General features: G+C 37.7%; 1 protein-coding gene across 1 annotated transcript in view; it reads right to left on the minus strand.

The window, feature by feature from the left end:
* Positions 1-16219, minus strand: part of nme7 (NME/NM23 family member 7) — a 51427-nt gene that overhangs the window by 5057 nt on the left and 30151 nt on the right. Inside the window, exon 10 of the mRNA XM_067459680.1 lies at positions 12531-12632. Coding sequence (XP_067315781.1) covers positions 12531-12632 — 102 coding nt within the window. The remainder of the gene's footprint in view (positions 1-12530; positions 12633-16219) is intronic.

The following is a 16219-nucleotide window of genomic DNA, read 5'->3' on the forward strand; positions in this document are numbered from 1 at the left end:
AAGCTGGCTGGCTGTAATTGCGTTAGTTACCCATAACAGCAACAGCCGCTGAGCTTAATGTTACTGTAATGAGTCCTGCCAAGCCCAAAACACTGATGGTTACACACCAACTACAGGCTACGATTAGGAACAAACAAGCCAAGGGAGTTCATTTAGCCTCTCAATGCCTCTTTGTCTCATGGAACTCCTTTGGGAAAATTGCTTTAATCAGCACGTTTGTATGACTGAGATACCCATGTTGGCGATATCCATTTCTAACGGCCGCTGTTTGACGTCAGCATTCATAGTGTGCGTGTGTTCTCATTCTAAACAGAGCCGCTGCCAGACACACTGCATATATACACACTAAGCCTCCCTCACCCCACCACAGAGAACATAAAAAGAATGTCAATAGAGAGGACACACTGATGTAACACTACTGTCTATGTAGACCGGGGCGAAAAAAATCGTTACTTCACAAACCCTCCTCTCGGTATTCGCTGATAAAAAGGGGCCCGTATTCAGAGAGACACCTCAGTCTTTGAGCCAAGTGACATGACTTCATGTCTTGAGTATATGGATATCTGTCTCTCAGTGCCATTTAAAAGTATTTGGCAATCATCACAAATTATTGAAAGCTAAAACAACTGTAGTTTAGAGGGACAAATTCACACTTGAAGAGTAAACTAGCCTTAATTGGTCAAATGGGTGAAAGATAATATGGGTGTATAGACTATGTTAGCAGAGTGTACTGTTCCAGACTTAAACTCCTCACATTTAACCCTGTATGTGCCTGCTGTTTAGAATGGCAGCTGAGGGTCTCAAATTTAGAGAACACAAATGAAAATGCTTGTGCATTTTGCACTACTGGTTTGGATCATTTAATAAATGTTTTCATTTTAAATTGTATTATCAGCATACCATCAACATAACAGCATAGCATAACATCTTAAATGGATATTTTTCCAAATGAACGATTTACTGTATTGATGTATTTAATAAATGCAGCCTTGGTGAGCATAAGAGGCTTCTTTAAAAAAACATTAAACATTTTACCAACCCAATGCTTTTGAACTAGTGTACATTCGGATCCGAATTAGATTTTTCGGTCTCAGAAATTTAGTTGACACTGTAGCTGATCACAAGGTTGGAATCTTTTAGTTTCCTTTATACGTCAATTCCGCCTGGGCTTTTACATGAGAAAACAAGATTATTAAAGGAGGCTCATTATTCACACCCCCTCCATCAAGGTCTCTCACTTCATGGCTATCAAAAGAGTCAATGTGCTAATCTGCCAGGTGTATGCTAATTAACAAGCAATAGATTCCAGCCACTTATATTTATTAGGACCTTTTGTAATCCCAACCGAGCCAAAATGGGTTTTTCTAGACAAAACCCCCAACACATGTAAATATCAAACCAATCCCTGTCTTTATACAGTAATTAAACATACGTAAATCATGTACAATAGTATTAAAGTCTATTTGGTTTCAGCGTATAACAGGGTTTTTTGTGATATCAAGATTTAGTTCAAGCTTGTAAGGCAACCAATCACTGCCAGTGTCTGTCTTGTTCTCCAACATGATCATTTATTCTATAGCAACTAGATGCAAATGCAAATAAGTAGGTTAACTTCTCACTGAGTGGCATGACACTGTGGGAAAGATCAGTTTGTGCACATTTAATGCGCCTTGGATCAAAAAATGGACTGTAATTTTTAATCCCAAATGAGTGACGTAGGACCTTGAGAATTAGCGACATTACAATTGTGCTTGCACCAATGGGCCCTCGAACAAAACATTTCACCACAGGAGGTGGCAAGGGAATTGCCCTTGTAATTAGCATACTTGAAGTCATTTGAATAAGAAGCATCTGCAAATGGCAATGAACAAAGTAGCCATTTATCTAAAGGTATGGCCACATTTACCATTGTTAGACAAATGTTCTGTCTGGGCGAAATCCACCCATTTCAATATGATTGAGAATTGAGAATTTCACGTGAAGGGGAAATATTTCCCCCGCCAATTTTGCACCAGGTCACTCGAATTCCCTGCATTGACCAACAGTAAGCTGTTTGGGTTGAAAGTGGCCCGATGAAGGAGTGTTAGATGCAACACGTTGGTATTTGGAATTGTTTTTAAATCATTTAAGCCACGAGAGAATAAAGGCTTTTTAGCTGTATTAACCCAGAGTGCCTTAGCTTTAAATGTTTGTTTTCTTTTCATGAGTTGAAAGTGACTTTTGTGAGCTGTGCTTCATACATCACTAAACTATTGACAATAGACATTTTCCCCCACACGTCAACGCACCTTATGGCATGACAACAAAATCTTCAGTGTTAAACTAAAGTGGATGTAGGACAAACAGTTTATATTGTGATAAAATATTTGTTGTCATTAATTTAATATTTTTAACAGGCACATTTTTTAACAACAAACCAAAGCAGACTTGTAACATTAGGGAAATAGTGGGAGGAGATCTGCACTAATTTGGTGCCAGATGACAGGCAGATTGTGCGAGGCAGTTCCAGTTCAGCCCCGGTCACATGGCTCACTCACTCCCTGTTCCTGGTGCCACTCTGATGTAAGAGGGCCTTAATTAAGCAGCAATCGATGCTATGGGACGACACTGGAGACTCCTAAGAGAAAACCGCCATGGTAACTACAGGTCTCCACAGCCCTCCTTTTATGCCCACATACTTACAAGCACTTACACATACTAGAACTCAACACTATTAGAGATCACAATTAAACCCTGGCTGATTGAATAACCTATTTTGTGGATGGACAATTTGATTTACAACAGGAAATGTACATGGACAGATGCAAATTATTCTAACATGGGTACAAATAAGTCACATATGGTGGACATTAAAAAAAACAAAAACAAATTTCACGTCAAATTATAATATATATTAAGATGAGCATAGATTTTCAGACATCAGCAATAATGGATGTTATGTATTCTCTGGCCAGGTCAAAACTTCCTTGACCTTTTGAACAGATGTAAGGGGAGAAGACAGTACAATTGTTAAATACATATACTAATAGATAAATCAATACTCAGTATGGCTCCACCTTACAGTTAGAAGAGCCAATCAGTTCATAGATGCATCACTAGTTTATTTACTCGTGAATGTACATTGAAAAAAAAAAATCAGATCTCCAATTGAACATTTTCAAGTGAATGATCACATCTATTTTTTTCAGTTGGCCCAATTGAATTTCTGTGAATTAAATTGCATCAGTTCACAGAATTTTAATTCAGCCAACTGAAAAATTTAGATGTGATCAGTCAATAGAACATTTTCAATTGGAGCCATTTTTTTTTTACAGTATACATATTTTATTTAAAAAATAAATTCTATGAAATTCTTTATAAATTCTTTTTCTATGAAAAAGCACACTACCGTTTAAAAGTTGGTGGTCAGTAAGTTTTTTTAATTAAATGATTACTTTTATTTATTTAGGAAGAATGTATGAACTTCATACGTGAAGACATTTGCTGCGTCCCAATTCACCTACTTATACTACGTCCTAAAAGTACGTACTCTTTTTGTGAAGAAAAAGTATATACTTTTGAGTGTGTAGCAGAAAAGTATGCAAGCTTCGGGACATACTACTTTGCCATATTTAACAGACTCTGTCGCTTAGTTACGAGCATCCCGTCACCGTTTAACTGCCCTGTAAGGCATCGTCAGATTCGTCACAGTTATAATCCTCCACATTCAGTTTAATCTCCTACTGTTCGGAGAGAAATGTAGCCGCACGGTGATCTTCGATTTGTGGGTCTTTAATGCAGAGACCCTCCTCATGTGTTTACAGTTGAAATATAATGATGCATTTAAAACCACACGCGACATTACAAAAGTTCACAATGCCGCTGTAGGTGAAATATAATGTGGACAACGCTGAATTAATATATTTTTGTCAGGTAAAATATTGATAATTGGTCACTCAAACCCCTTTATCTATACTTCTCTACTTAATCGTCGGACTCGCACACCCGTCATGTTTGTAGTTTTTTAACACTTTTTATCCGGGTTTGTAGTTCTAATCGAATCCTCGTCCAATTCGCAATGGGTTGTGGGCAATATCAGCCGTTAGAGTGTGTGTCAATCCGTACTTCGAATTCGGACCGGAAATAGTAAAACATCCGGGTATCTTTGGAATACTCTTTTCAGCATACTATGATTTGGGACATACTAATTATATTTCCGAATACTCTTCAGTATGGATAGTATGCGAATTGGGGCGCAGGGATTTATTATGTTACAAATGTGTTACAAAAATGTGTTCCCAAAAAAATATTAAGCAGCATAAATGTCTTCAAAATAACCAACAGCATCAAATCAGACTATTGTAATGAATTTTGAAGGATCATAACAGGAATAAAATAATTATTTTAATTTGTAATTAACATTCCACAGTAGTGTTTTCACTGCATTTGTGATTAAATAAATGCAGGCTGGGTGAGAATAAGAGACTTTTCAAATCTTAAAGGTCCCGTTCTTCGCGATTCCATCTTTCAAACTTTAGTTAGTGTGAAATGTTGCTGTTGGAGCATAAATAATACCTGTAAAATTATAAAGCTCAAAGTTCAATGCCAAGCGAGATATTTTATTTAACAGAAGTTCCCTTTCAAAGCCTACAGCGAACGGCCGGTTTGGACTACACCCCTGCACTTCCTGCTGTAATGACGTCACTACAACCGTTTGTTGACTAACCCTCCGCCCTCAAGAATACGCAAAATAGGGGCGTGGTCTTGTTGCTCTCCCACGTGGAGAAGAGCGCACATACAGCGCTTGCATCTCCCTGTTATGGTAAGAGGCGGGACCTTTCCGGGCAAAGTGGGCTAAGCTGCTGTCCAATCACAACACGGGAAGCGTTGGCCCAATCCGAACTCGTTACGTGTTTCTAAAGGAGGGACTTCATAGAACAAGGAAATCATCAGGCCGTTTTTAGGACAGAGAAAACAGCACTGTAAATATAGATAAGTAAATAGTGTGAAAAATACTGTTTTTTTACACGCGAAACATGAACTCATGTTATATTGCACACTGTAAACATAATCAAAGCTTCGAAAACACGCGAAAAACAGGACCTTTAATGACCATACTTTTAAACTTAAAAATCAAACTTGATTTTATTTAAATGCAGCTGCTCTCAATAGAAACACTACAGCGTTTTGCACAAACCTAAGAGAATAACCATTTATAGCTAATTCTGTTTGTATTAGAGTGATTATGCCTTGTCAAATACCTTGATCCAGGAAAACCTCATTGTTGCTAATTGCCTTTGATGTTTATTTGCAGGCTATAACATGTTGGTTTGGTATATTTCTCACAGACGGATCTAGCAGGGCTGTACAGAAGACACGTGAGACAACAGTGCCAATTGTGCTTTGTTTTTCTGTGTAGCGGGCAACACAGGCCTTGACTGACACTAGAACAAGAACACTAGATTAGCAACATCCTAATAAAACCATCAAAGTGCAGGGCCATCAAAAAAATTATTCACAAACTTGACCTTACACTCTAGAGCTGTATTAGACATAAGACATAATTCTACCTCCATAAACCACTGTTTACTTTTGATACATTTGAAGGACATGGATACACATGCTCTTTTCTAAAGAAGGCAAAGACTGTGTACAAACATCTAATACATTATCTTTTCTCCAACAAATCGTGCACGGTTTCATTCACACTGTATAAATTTACAGTGTTATAAGCAAGTTACCTTCGTTTCCAAGTGGAGGTTCAGTTACGGTATTTTGGAACCTAGAGCTGAAAGCCAGTGAGTCAGTCATTGACAGATTTTCAGTTGAACTTTGTCAGTTGATACGATCTGTCGACACAATACATTATTCATGAACTCCAACACCATATGAGACTTAAGCACAACTAAGCGAACGGGATCTTGCTGCGTTCTCACACCGAAAACAAATGGCTAATGTCTTATGTACAACCTTGGACAAAAGTCAGCCTTGGAGCTTATCAAGTTCAAACAGACACATACATAATGTACATGAAAGCAGAAAGGCAGACAATACAAGCAGGTATTTATACAGAAACTGGAAAATTAATTATTTTGCTTGAGTCCTTGTAACACAGCAAAATTCAACTTCACAAATTTGGAAACAACCTTGTTTACGGAAGTTTTGTCGAGAAATACATTGTTTCCTTGTGTACACAGACATTTGAGTCTGAGAATGTGGTTACAGTGAACAATACTGTCAAAACAAATAAGAAGACTGTTAACATCTCCCATCAATTGCCATGATGAATTTGTCACTAGCTTCACACATATTTCCTTGCTCTTTTACACTTTTATCAATGATAGAGAGATCAAGGTAGAGGAGAAAAGTGTTCCACAACTGATATCATTTCTGAACACAGCAATACTACACCACAAATAGGTCAGATGACTGTTCAGAAACCACATTCTTAAAAAGATATTGGCAAAATACCTGTATGTTGCCCTTGACCTTGAAGTAAGACTGTCCTAAAAATAAGACATGACAAGGAAAATTTTCAAAGTTGATAATTTTAATGTCTGATTTATGGCACTCCACCAATCAGGCCTGTATAGTAGAGTGGCCAGACGGAAGACCCTCCTCAGTGAAAGACTGCCTCGAGTTTGCCAAAATAAATTTTTTTGGTGTGATGAAACAAAGATTGAAATCTTTGAATGGCAAGCATCATGTCTGGAGGAAACCAGTTAAGCATGGTGGTGGCAGCATCATGCTGTGGGGATGTTTTTCAGCGGCAGGAACTGGGAGACTAGTCAGGATTGAGGAAAAGATGATTGCAGCAATGTACAGAGACATCTTTGATAAAAACCTGCTCCAGAGTGCTCTGGACCTCAGACTAGGGTGAAGGTTCATCTTCCACCAGGTCAAAGACCCTAAGCACACAGCCAAGATAAAAAAGGAGTGGCAACAACCCTGTGAATGTTCTTGAGTGGCCCAGCCAGTGCCTAAACTTGAACCGATTGAACATCTCTGGAGAGATCTGAAAATGACTGCACTGACACTCCCCATCTAACCTGATGGAGCATGAGAGGTCCTGCAAAGAAGAATAGGAGAAACTGCCAAAAAAAGGTGTGCCAAGCTTGTAGCATCGTACTCAAAAAGACTTGAGTGCCAAAGTATTGAGCAAAGGCTGTGAATATTTATGTACATGTTAATTTTTTAATTTTTAATACATTTGCAAATATTTCAAACAAACTTCTTTCTATGTTGTCATTATGAGGTATTGTTTGTAGAATTGAGAAAAAAAAATGAATTTAATCAATTTTGAAATAAGGCTGTAACATAACAAAATGTGGCAAAAGTGAAGCCCTGTAAATACTTTCCGGATGGACTGTAAACCAACGCTTTTTTTAGTAATAGTATAAATTTATAATATCAGCCATAACATTTAAACACGGATCGGTTTATCGACGGTGGTCATATTTTTTAATATCAGTGCATGCTCAGTTTTTTTTGTGTAAAACCAGTCTGACTGATCCCATGTCTTTTTTACAAGGGCTGATGCTACACTAGGACACAAAGAGGCTCTAAATTCTGCCAAATTAAATGCGTGTCCTCGGGTCATCTTCAATGTTGCTGACATAATGTTAGACGCAATCTATTTTTGCTTTCCACCATCCGATGGACTTTTCTGTTGTACTGCTGCCTGATATGGTCTTTCTCTGAATTAAAAATAAACTTTACAAGGCAACTCACATGGTCCTTTCTCACAACCATTTAGTAAGGCATTACTTGACACTAAAATGTGTTTGGCAGTGAGAAAACCTGAGAGGTGCGGAGTTTACCAAAAACGAAGAGTGGTTAATGAAGCATCTTGAATCTTGACTGACTAATCACGTCATTAATCACCGACCTTTCCCCCCAAAATCTATCATACGGATCTCCAAACTCTGCAACAGAAGATGTCATTAAAGCTGACTTGTGCTCGGAAAACTTTATGATGCTCTTACAAAACTTTACACATTCCGACCCGAATTAATGTAATCTTTGTGTTTGCACAGGATTTTAAAACTTTCAGCTGAAATGAAAGAAAAACACGCCTGCCTTCAGACTCAAACAGCGATGAGGAGTATTATCCTCTCTTTATGAACTACAACTAATCCTTCACAAACAATGCTGAAAATATTTCTCCCCTTCTTTTGTTCACACAATCCTGGAGTTTTAAAGTGTTAATGGTTTATCCTTATATCCGCCTCACAGATCAATTTTGACTTTCTGCATTCATTTTTGTCCAGCAATGTAATCCTAAAGACTGCTGTGGTCTAGGACAGGGGTTCCCAAACTTTTCCATTCCAGGACCCACCTAGACAAGTAATTTATCTAAGAGTAAGACTCACCAACATACTCTATTTGAGATGGGGGGACCCATAAGAACTATAATCTTAATTTGAATCAAACATTTGATGTGACAAAATCAGGTTTTTAATGGTACAACTTTAAAATGATAAAGATGTTTAAAAAAAAGTTTGATTTAAAAATACTCAAGCGCGCTTCATTTTGAAACACAGTGCATATATTTATATTATTAAATGGCTACTTTTTCCATTTGAAAGCTGCAAGTAATATATCGTAAATTTAGTTGCGGAGACCCACAGTTTGAAAACTAGGAGACAACAACATATATGTCTGCATGCACACGTTTAGTCGTGGCACTGGATGCTTGTGACTTAAACAAGATAGCTCCCATTACACTTAAAGGAGCTGTCTGTGGTGCACCTACAGTTGACACTATCCAGCCACTTTATTTTGCTTGTTCATCCGAAATAAATCTAGTCATTAACACAAAACAGAACTGTGGCTGTGCATATTGCAAGCCTATGTAGCAAACATTCATTGAACGAACATTCACTGATTTAAAATAATAAACATTCAAATGACTGTTCAAATTGGAGTTGTTCTGTATAAAGGCCTTGAAGTTAGTATGCAAGCTCTAACATAAAGCTGCAACACTCTTATACAGATAAAATGTGCTCAAATACAGCTCCAGCAATGATGGCACTCCCTCTTCTACCCCTTCCACATTTCCTGTCCTTCTTCTAAAGGTGGTGTTATTGTTATCTAAAAATAAAACATTTAAAAATGGTTTAAACTTAAACTCAGAATTAAAATGAAAACTTAAAATAAAAAATATTTTAAAATATGAATAAATACTATAATAGTATATAAATATAAAATAAAACGTTAATGTACTTTAAATAGAAAGGCAACAAAATACAGAATATAAGTGAAGAATAAATGTAACATTTATTCATGTTGAAGGAAGTCATGAATTACTAAATGCAGTTTAAAAAACTGATACAAGGCTTTAAAACATTATAAATGGAGGTAAAAGGTGTCTCAGCACATAGTTGTGTTGTATGTGTTCAATGTGAGTCTGTAAATGGAAAGGAATGGGTGGTAACCCCTCATTTATTCACAGCAACAATCAAAAAGTGTTTACGAGACAATATCTAGACCATTCCATCTCCCCAAAACACACATAATAACCATGTTTTATGCATCATACTGACAGTGTTTATAAACCACAGACATGCAGCCACAGATCCAGCACAAAAGCAGGGGGAGGAAGTAGGAGAACCTGTCAAAATAATGAGCATGAGCTAAAAGAACTTGTGAGATACAAGACAAAAAGAGCTGCTGTTGTAACCAGACAATGCTGATATACAGCCTGTCAGTGTTTAAAAACAAACCACACGCTCTCACGCTTACTCTCTCTCTCTTTCCCTTTGCACCATGTGTGTATGTGTGAGTGTGTGAAAGAGAGGGTGGGGGAGGACCCAGGGTGGGGCTGTCAATTGAGAAGTGCGTAGCTCTTTCCGGAACCCATGGTTGAGCAATCCAGTTTGACCTTGTAAAGGTCACAACACTGGAGCCATGTTCGGGATATCAAAGCCATTTGTGTCAAATATCTAGCGGGCTAGCAACAGCTTGTGTAAGGCATAAACTGTAAATAATTCAGTCAATAGAAACATTTCACATCATTTTGGCCATACTAACTCTTACTCATTCATATTTAATTTTGAGTAATAAAATGCTAACAACATGACAGTTTGTGCAACTGGAGGTTCAAATCGATCTCTAAAAAAAGCAGCTGTTTTACGAGGTGTCGATTTCATATTTTTATAGAGAGAAAAACAAGATGGTCCACCAGGGCTTCAGACTGCAAACTTTGTTTCTTGCCGGTGCAACAATTTTATTAGATAACAATTTTTTATTAGAGGCCAACTGACAAGAGATGCCATTTCTGTTGAATATGAAATCATCAAATGGCAAACAAAAACAAAACAACGCTTCTCACTTGAGTTGCGCAGTGCTGGCAGTTTATTAGCTCCCACTTTATGGACTTTCAAGTGATAAAGTTCAAATTCTTTCCAGTCTTTCAAAGCTCTAAATATTATCCAATTTAAATGTTATTTCTTATGTGATGACTAAAAATAATTACGGGTTTACATGTTACTGTTCATAAAAGTACAATTTTATCTGCATCTCTACTCATGCTCAGTGCTTTATTTTCAAATGTGCATTTACCAAAAATAAACATGTAATATTATTAGTTACTTCACGTATTAATGTAAAACATTAGTAAGTTTATGATTAAAAAGTCCCCACCCTCCAGTGCTCCCAAATCAGGTGCTGGTAACACCATCTGGAGAGCTTATGGCACTTTTCAACTGTGTGGTATGACTCGGCAAGTCACGCTGTATTTGGGCTATAGGCTTGCTATTCCACTGCAGTTTTACACCGCTTCAAAGTGGGTGGGATTACAGACTGATCGTATTAGTTGTGTCGCCATCTCATCTACTGTCTACGATACAGCCATTTTCTTTTAATTCAGGTTGGGTGTGATGGTCATTTAAAGGGATAGTTCACTTTAAAATGAAGATTCTGGAAAATTAACTGGAGCCATTGACTTCCATCGTAGGAAAAAAAATACTATGGAAGTCAATGGCTCCAGTTAACTGTTTGGTTACTGACATTCTCCAAAATATCTTCCCTTGTGTTCAGCTGAACAAAGAAATTCATACAGATTGGAAACAACTTGAGGGTGAGTAAAGGATGACAGAATTTTCATTTTAAAGCGAACTATCCCTTTAAAGCAAGTTGTTTAAAAAATTGTGCAAACAAATGATACTGCGATGGAAGTTGCTGACTGTTTCAGTCCAGCGGTATTTGTGTCTTTTCTGAAAGTGATGATTCTCTCTGACTAATCAGTGATCTACAAATTCATATGATTAAGCCACCAATTCGCCAAAACGTAAAATAGTCACAAATTGTTATGAGAGCGTGTTGGAAAGTCTCAATGGCTGTTTTGTTCTAATGTAACTACAAAAAAAGAAAATTGATTCATTTATTTGTTGCAGCCATAAATTGCTGTTTTTATCTGATCCTTTCTATATTATCCACTGTATTTCTTTTATTATTATTCCACGGTCTGTCTGAATACTCGATTCTGATTGGTTGGAGGGTGTGTGTTAAAACCTTTAATAGCCCAGGTAGTTCTAATCAGTTTAATCATCATTTTAAATCAATGCACTGCCTTATGATGTGCGTTATATTCACACTGAATCAGCAATTTGTGATGGCACACATTGAAGCGCTTGCATAAATTTCATTAACCACAGACATTAACCATGATTTGCGACTTGCTTTTGCTATACCGAGGAAGTCAATTCAGATTTTACAGCATTTGGACAACATTTTTTGATATACACCTGAGTGTAAGATGTTATCAATACTTTTTGTTATACATTTGATATTTTATGATAATGATATATAGATAAATAAAAGCTAACAAACACTAAGTCACTATATTACATTTTGATTTTATGGATCTTTAAACAAAAGACTAAACTCTAGCGCCCATAGTCCACCTTTTTACCCGTCACAGGAAATCAAATGGACCACAAGCGAGTGCTACACTGAAAATGACAAAGTCCACATTATTATCAAACCTTTTAGTGCTGTGCATATGGCAGATAAACCCTAACCCAAGGACTTCAAGGAGCAAGGATTGTAATTCTTATCTAATGGTACATCATGACTGGTACCGGCAGTTTACAAGCTGTCTCTGAAGGAATTAGAACACCTGGCAGAATTGTGGCCACATAGAGTAGAAACAGTCGTCATGCAACATGAGCAGGGAGACTAATCTTTCGTAAAAGACGAAACCTTGATGGTGGTGTACATTTCGACTGGCTGATGCAGACACAAAGCAGGTTTTTACCTGGGAGAGTACAAATGATATGTCTTCAGAGCACTACAGATATCATGATACATAATGTAAAAGAGGTCACTGAGTCCAAGAGACTGAAGGACCATTAAGTCTCTGTTAAAACTTTCATAAAACCTTGATATGACCTTGAAGTGGCATTAAAGATGTATGCTTACATACAGTAAAAAGATAACTGAAATTATAAATGCTATGCTTGTGGGTGTAAGCACATTACTTAAGCTGTTTTGGGAAATAAATGCATACACTATAACATGGTGTGGTTTTGAAAAGTCTGGTAACTCACAGGGTCTGCTGGTCCACAGAAATCCCGAAAGACTTTGGGCGCATCGGTAGCATGGATCTCCAGGGCCATACAAGGTCCAGAACAAAGTTCATCCACCATATTCTGCAATACAAGCAGTCAAGAGTTAACTATTCCCCTGGTCTACCTGTGGTGCCTGTACTAATGAAAGAGCTTATTATCTGAACAGACCTTGGGAAGACATTGGAGCAGCTGGAGGACTCAAGTTACCAGTGTGCCTCTTAATAAATATATAAATTAAAGGATGTCAAAGCAAACAATTGTTGCTATTGTTCTTGGAACATGTTATTTGCAACAAGACTAGTTCTCATTCTTTTTTAATCTAGTTTGATGAGTTCACCTCTATGTTTGGTATGTATAGCTTTATGGGGTATTAGAATTACGGGGTGAATGTGAAAAGCCCATCAAGCAAAGACCACAAAACAGCAATTTCAGGCTCCTCAGAAAATTATTTAGTGAACAGTTCTAAAAATATTTTTTTCCCTTTCATTTTAATAATTAAAGAACCTTATTCCACAATAAAACATTTTGTGCAATGGAAAGGTTTCATGGATGCTGAAGGTTCTTCGTTAAAACCCTTCTTTTTAAGATTGTAGGTTATCATTAAACAATGAAGATAGGGAAGCTCTTTGATGCTTTTTTTTTACTAGAAATCTCAGTGTCAATGTAACTGCAATCTCTACAACTCAATACAAACAGTGTTGGTATAATATGATACAGTGATAACAGAAACACACACATTATAAACACAGACACACACTCACCTAAAGGATTATTAGGAACACCATACTAATACTGTGTTTGACCCCCTTTCACCTTCAGAACTGCCTTAATTCTACGATGCATTGATTCAACAAGGTGCTGAAAGCATTCTTTAGAAATGTTGGCCCATAATATTGATAGGATAGCATCTTGCAGTTGATGGAGATTTGTGGGATGCACATCCAGGGCACGAAGCTCCCGTTCCACCACATCCCAAAGATGCTCTATTGAGTTGAGATCTGGTAACTGTGGGGGCCATTTTAGTACAGTGAACTCATTGTCATGTTCAAGAAACCAATTTGAAATGATTCGAGCTTTGTGACATGGTGCATTATCCGGCTGGAAGTAGACATCAGAGGATGGGTACATGGTGGTCATAAAGGGATGGACATGGTCAGAAACAGTGCTCAGGTAGGCTGTGGTATTTAAATAATGCCCAATTGGCACTAAGGGGTCTAAAGTGTGCCAAGAAAACATCCCCCACACCATTACACCACCACCACAGTGGTAACAAGGCATGATGGATCCATGTTCTCATTCTGTTTACACCAAATTCTGACTCTACCATCTGAATGTCTCAACAGAAATCGAGACTCATCAGACCACGCAACATCTTTCCAGTCTTCAACTCATCAATTTTGGTGAGCTTATGCAAATTGTAGCCTCTTTTTCCTATTTGTAGTGGAGATGAGTGGTGCCCGGAGGGGTCTTCTGCTGTTTTAGCCCATCCGCCTCAAGGTTGTGTGTTGTGGCTTCACAAATGCTTTGCTGCATACCTCGGTTGTAACGAGTGGTTATTTCAATCAAAGTTGCTCTTCTATCAGCTTGAATCAGTCGGCCCATTCTCCTCTGACCTCTAGCATCAGCAAGGCATTTTCGCCTACAGGACTGCCGCATATTGGATGTTTTTCCCTTTTCATACCATTCTTTGTAAACCCTAGAAATGGTTGTTCGTGAAAATCCCAGTAACTGAGGAGATTGTTAAATACTCAGACCGGCCCTCTGGCACCAACAACCATGCTGCACACATAATATATATTAGGGCTGTCAAAATTAACACGTTAATAACGCGTTAACACAAATTAATTTTAATGGCACTCATTTTATTAACGCGTGATTAAAGGGTTAGTTCACCCAAAAATGAAAATTATTTAATTAATTACTAACCCTAATGTCATTAGACACCCGTAAGACCTTTATTCATTTTCGGAACACAAATAAAGATATTTTTGTTGAAAGCTGATGGCTGATAAAGGCTTTAGAAAGGCCTCCATTGGCATTCAGTACATTCCCACTCACAAGACCCATAAAGGCACTAACACATCAATACAAAGTCCATCTTACTATCTGCTGTTTGAATACATGACCCGGAAGTGAGGAGGAGCACCGCTATCGCGTGAGTTCACGTCCGAGACCTACACGGAAGACAATAACTTGGCGGATAAAGTCATTATTTAGATTTTTTTTTTGCGCACAAAAACTTTTTTCGTTGCATTGTAAAATGATTGTACAGCCAGTGTAGTGAGATGGACGTTGTATCGATGTGTTTAGTGCCTTACTGGGTCTTGTGAATGGGAATGTACTGAATGCCAATGAAGGCCTATCTAAAGCCTTTCTCAGCCGTCAGCTTTGAACAAAAATATCTTAATTTGTGTTTCCGAAGATGAATGAAGGTCTTATGGGTGTCCAACGACATGAGGGTGAGTAATTAATGAAATAATTTTAATTTTTTGGTGACTAACCCTTTAACGCAGCGTGCATTTTCTGTTTGATCCGTGGCCCGTAGTTGGAGATATTGAGATCAGCCATAGACATAAAGGATGCAGGAGCAATCATTAATAGGGAAAGAAAAGGGTTAAAAGGGGCGGTTCTGTGGTTTTTTTCTAGGCTTGGTTGTGTTTATTGGGCGCAGTATAACATGTCTTAACACTTCTTGTTTTTTTAAAACGCTTGTATTTGACCTTTATTCCATACCGCTGTCTCCACTTTCCTTTGAAAGGCTCGTTTGCTTCCTGCTTCTATGAAGCCCATCCCTCCGAAAAATGCAGTAGTCTTAGATTGGTTAGATGGCCAAATGTAGTTTCCTGTATTTTTATTGGCTGAAGTGCCTAGCACAGGTTGTCCGAAAATACCACACCCCTTACCATTACCATTACTGGCAGAAGTCACATCTGGGGTGACTAGCAAGGGTTTATGATGTCACCAACCCAGGAAGAAGCTTGTTGTAGTCCAAACTGGCCGTTTTTGTAAGCAATAAACTGCCATAGCTTTAAAAGACAGTATCTCCATTTCCATTGAACTTTCAGCACTGTAACTTTGTAGATACAGTTTATGCTCAAGCAGTGACATTACACACTAACTAAAGTTAAAAAAGTGAAATCGCATGCAACCACCCCTTTAACAATAACATTACTCTAAAACAATTACAGTTATAGCCTACATAGCATATATATTTTCTGTGTGTGTGTGTGTGTGTGTGTGTGTGTGTGTTTCAAAGCAATGCAAGGATTTTGCTTGTTGTGGAGATCATGGATTAGGTAACTATAACATTTTTACCAAAGGTTGTGCCGTATATTACATAATACGAGAATGAGTCATTGAGCAATGACCTGGAATTGACCTGGAATGAAATTTTGTGAAAATCACTGTTCACTATATTATAATTCAACATAAAATTCACATTGTCTTAAAATGTATAACACTTAATTAAAATAAAAAAGTCCACTTTTCAAGCAGACAGAGTTAGGCAATACATAATTTACTATGTATTTTTGCAGAACAAAATAGTGGCACACTCACTGAAGTGTTTCATAGGCACTTTGCACCTGCAGAAAGCATTCTGTTTTTGTTAAACGATGAGGGAATCAATATGCTCATGAGAGTTTTCATGGCAACAGACAAGGACCTGT

This window comes from Pseudorasbora parva, chromosome 12 (assembly GCF_024679245.1).
Source record: "Pseudorasbora parva isolate DD20220531a chromosome 12, ASM2467924v1, whole genome shotgun sequence".
Lineage (NCBI taxonomy): Eukaryota > Metazoa > Chordata > Actinopteri > Cypriniformes > Gobionidae > Pseudorasbora > Pseudorasbora parva.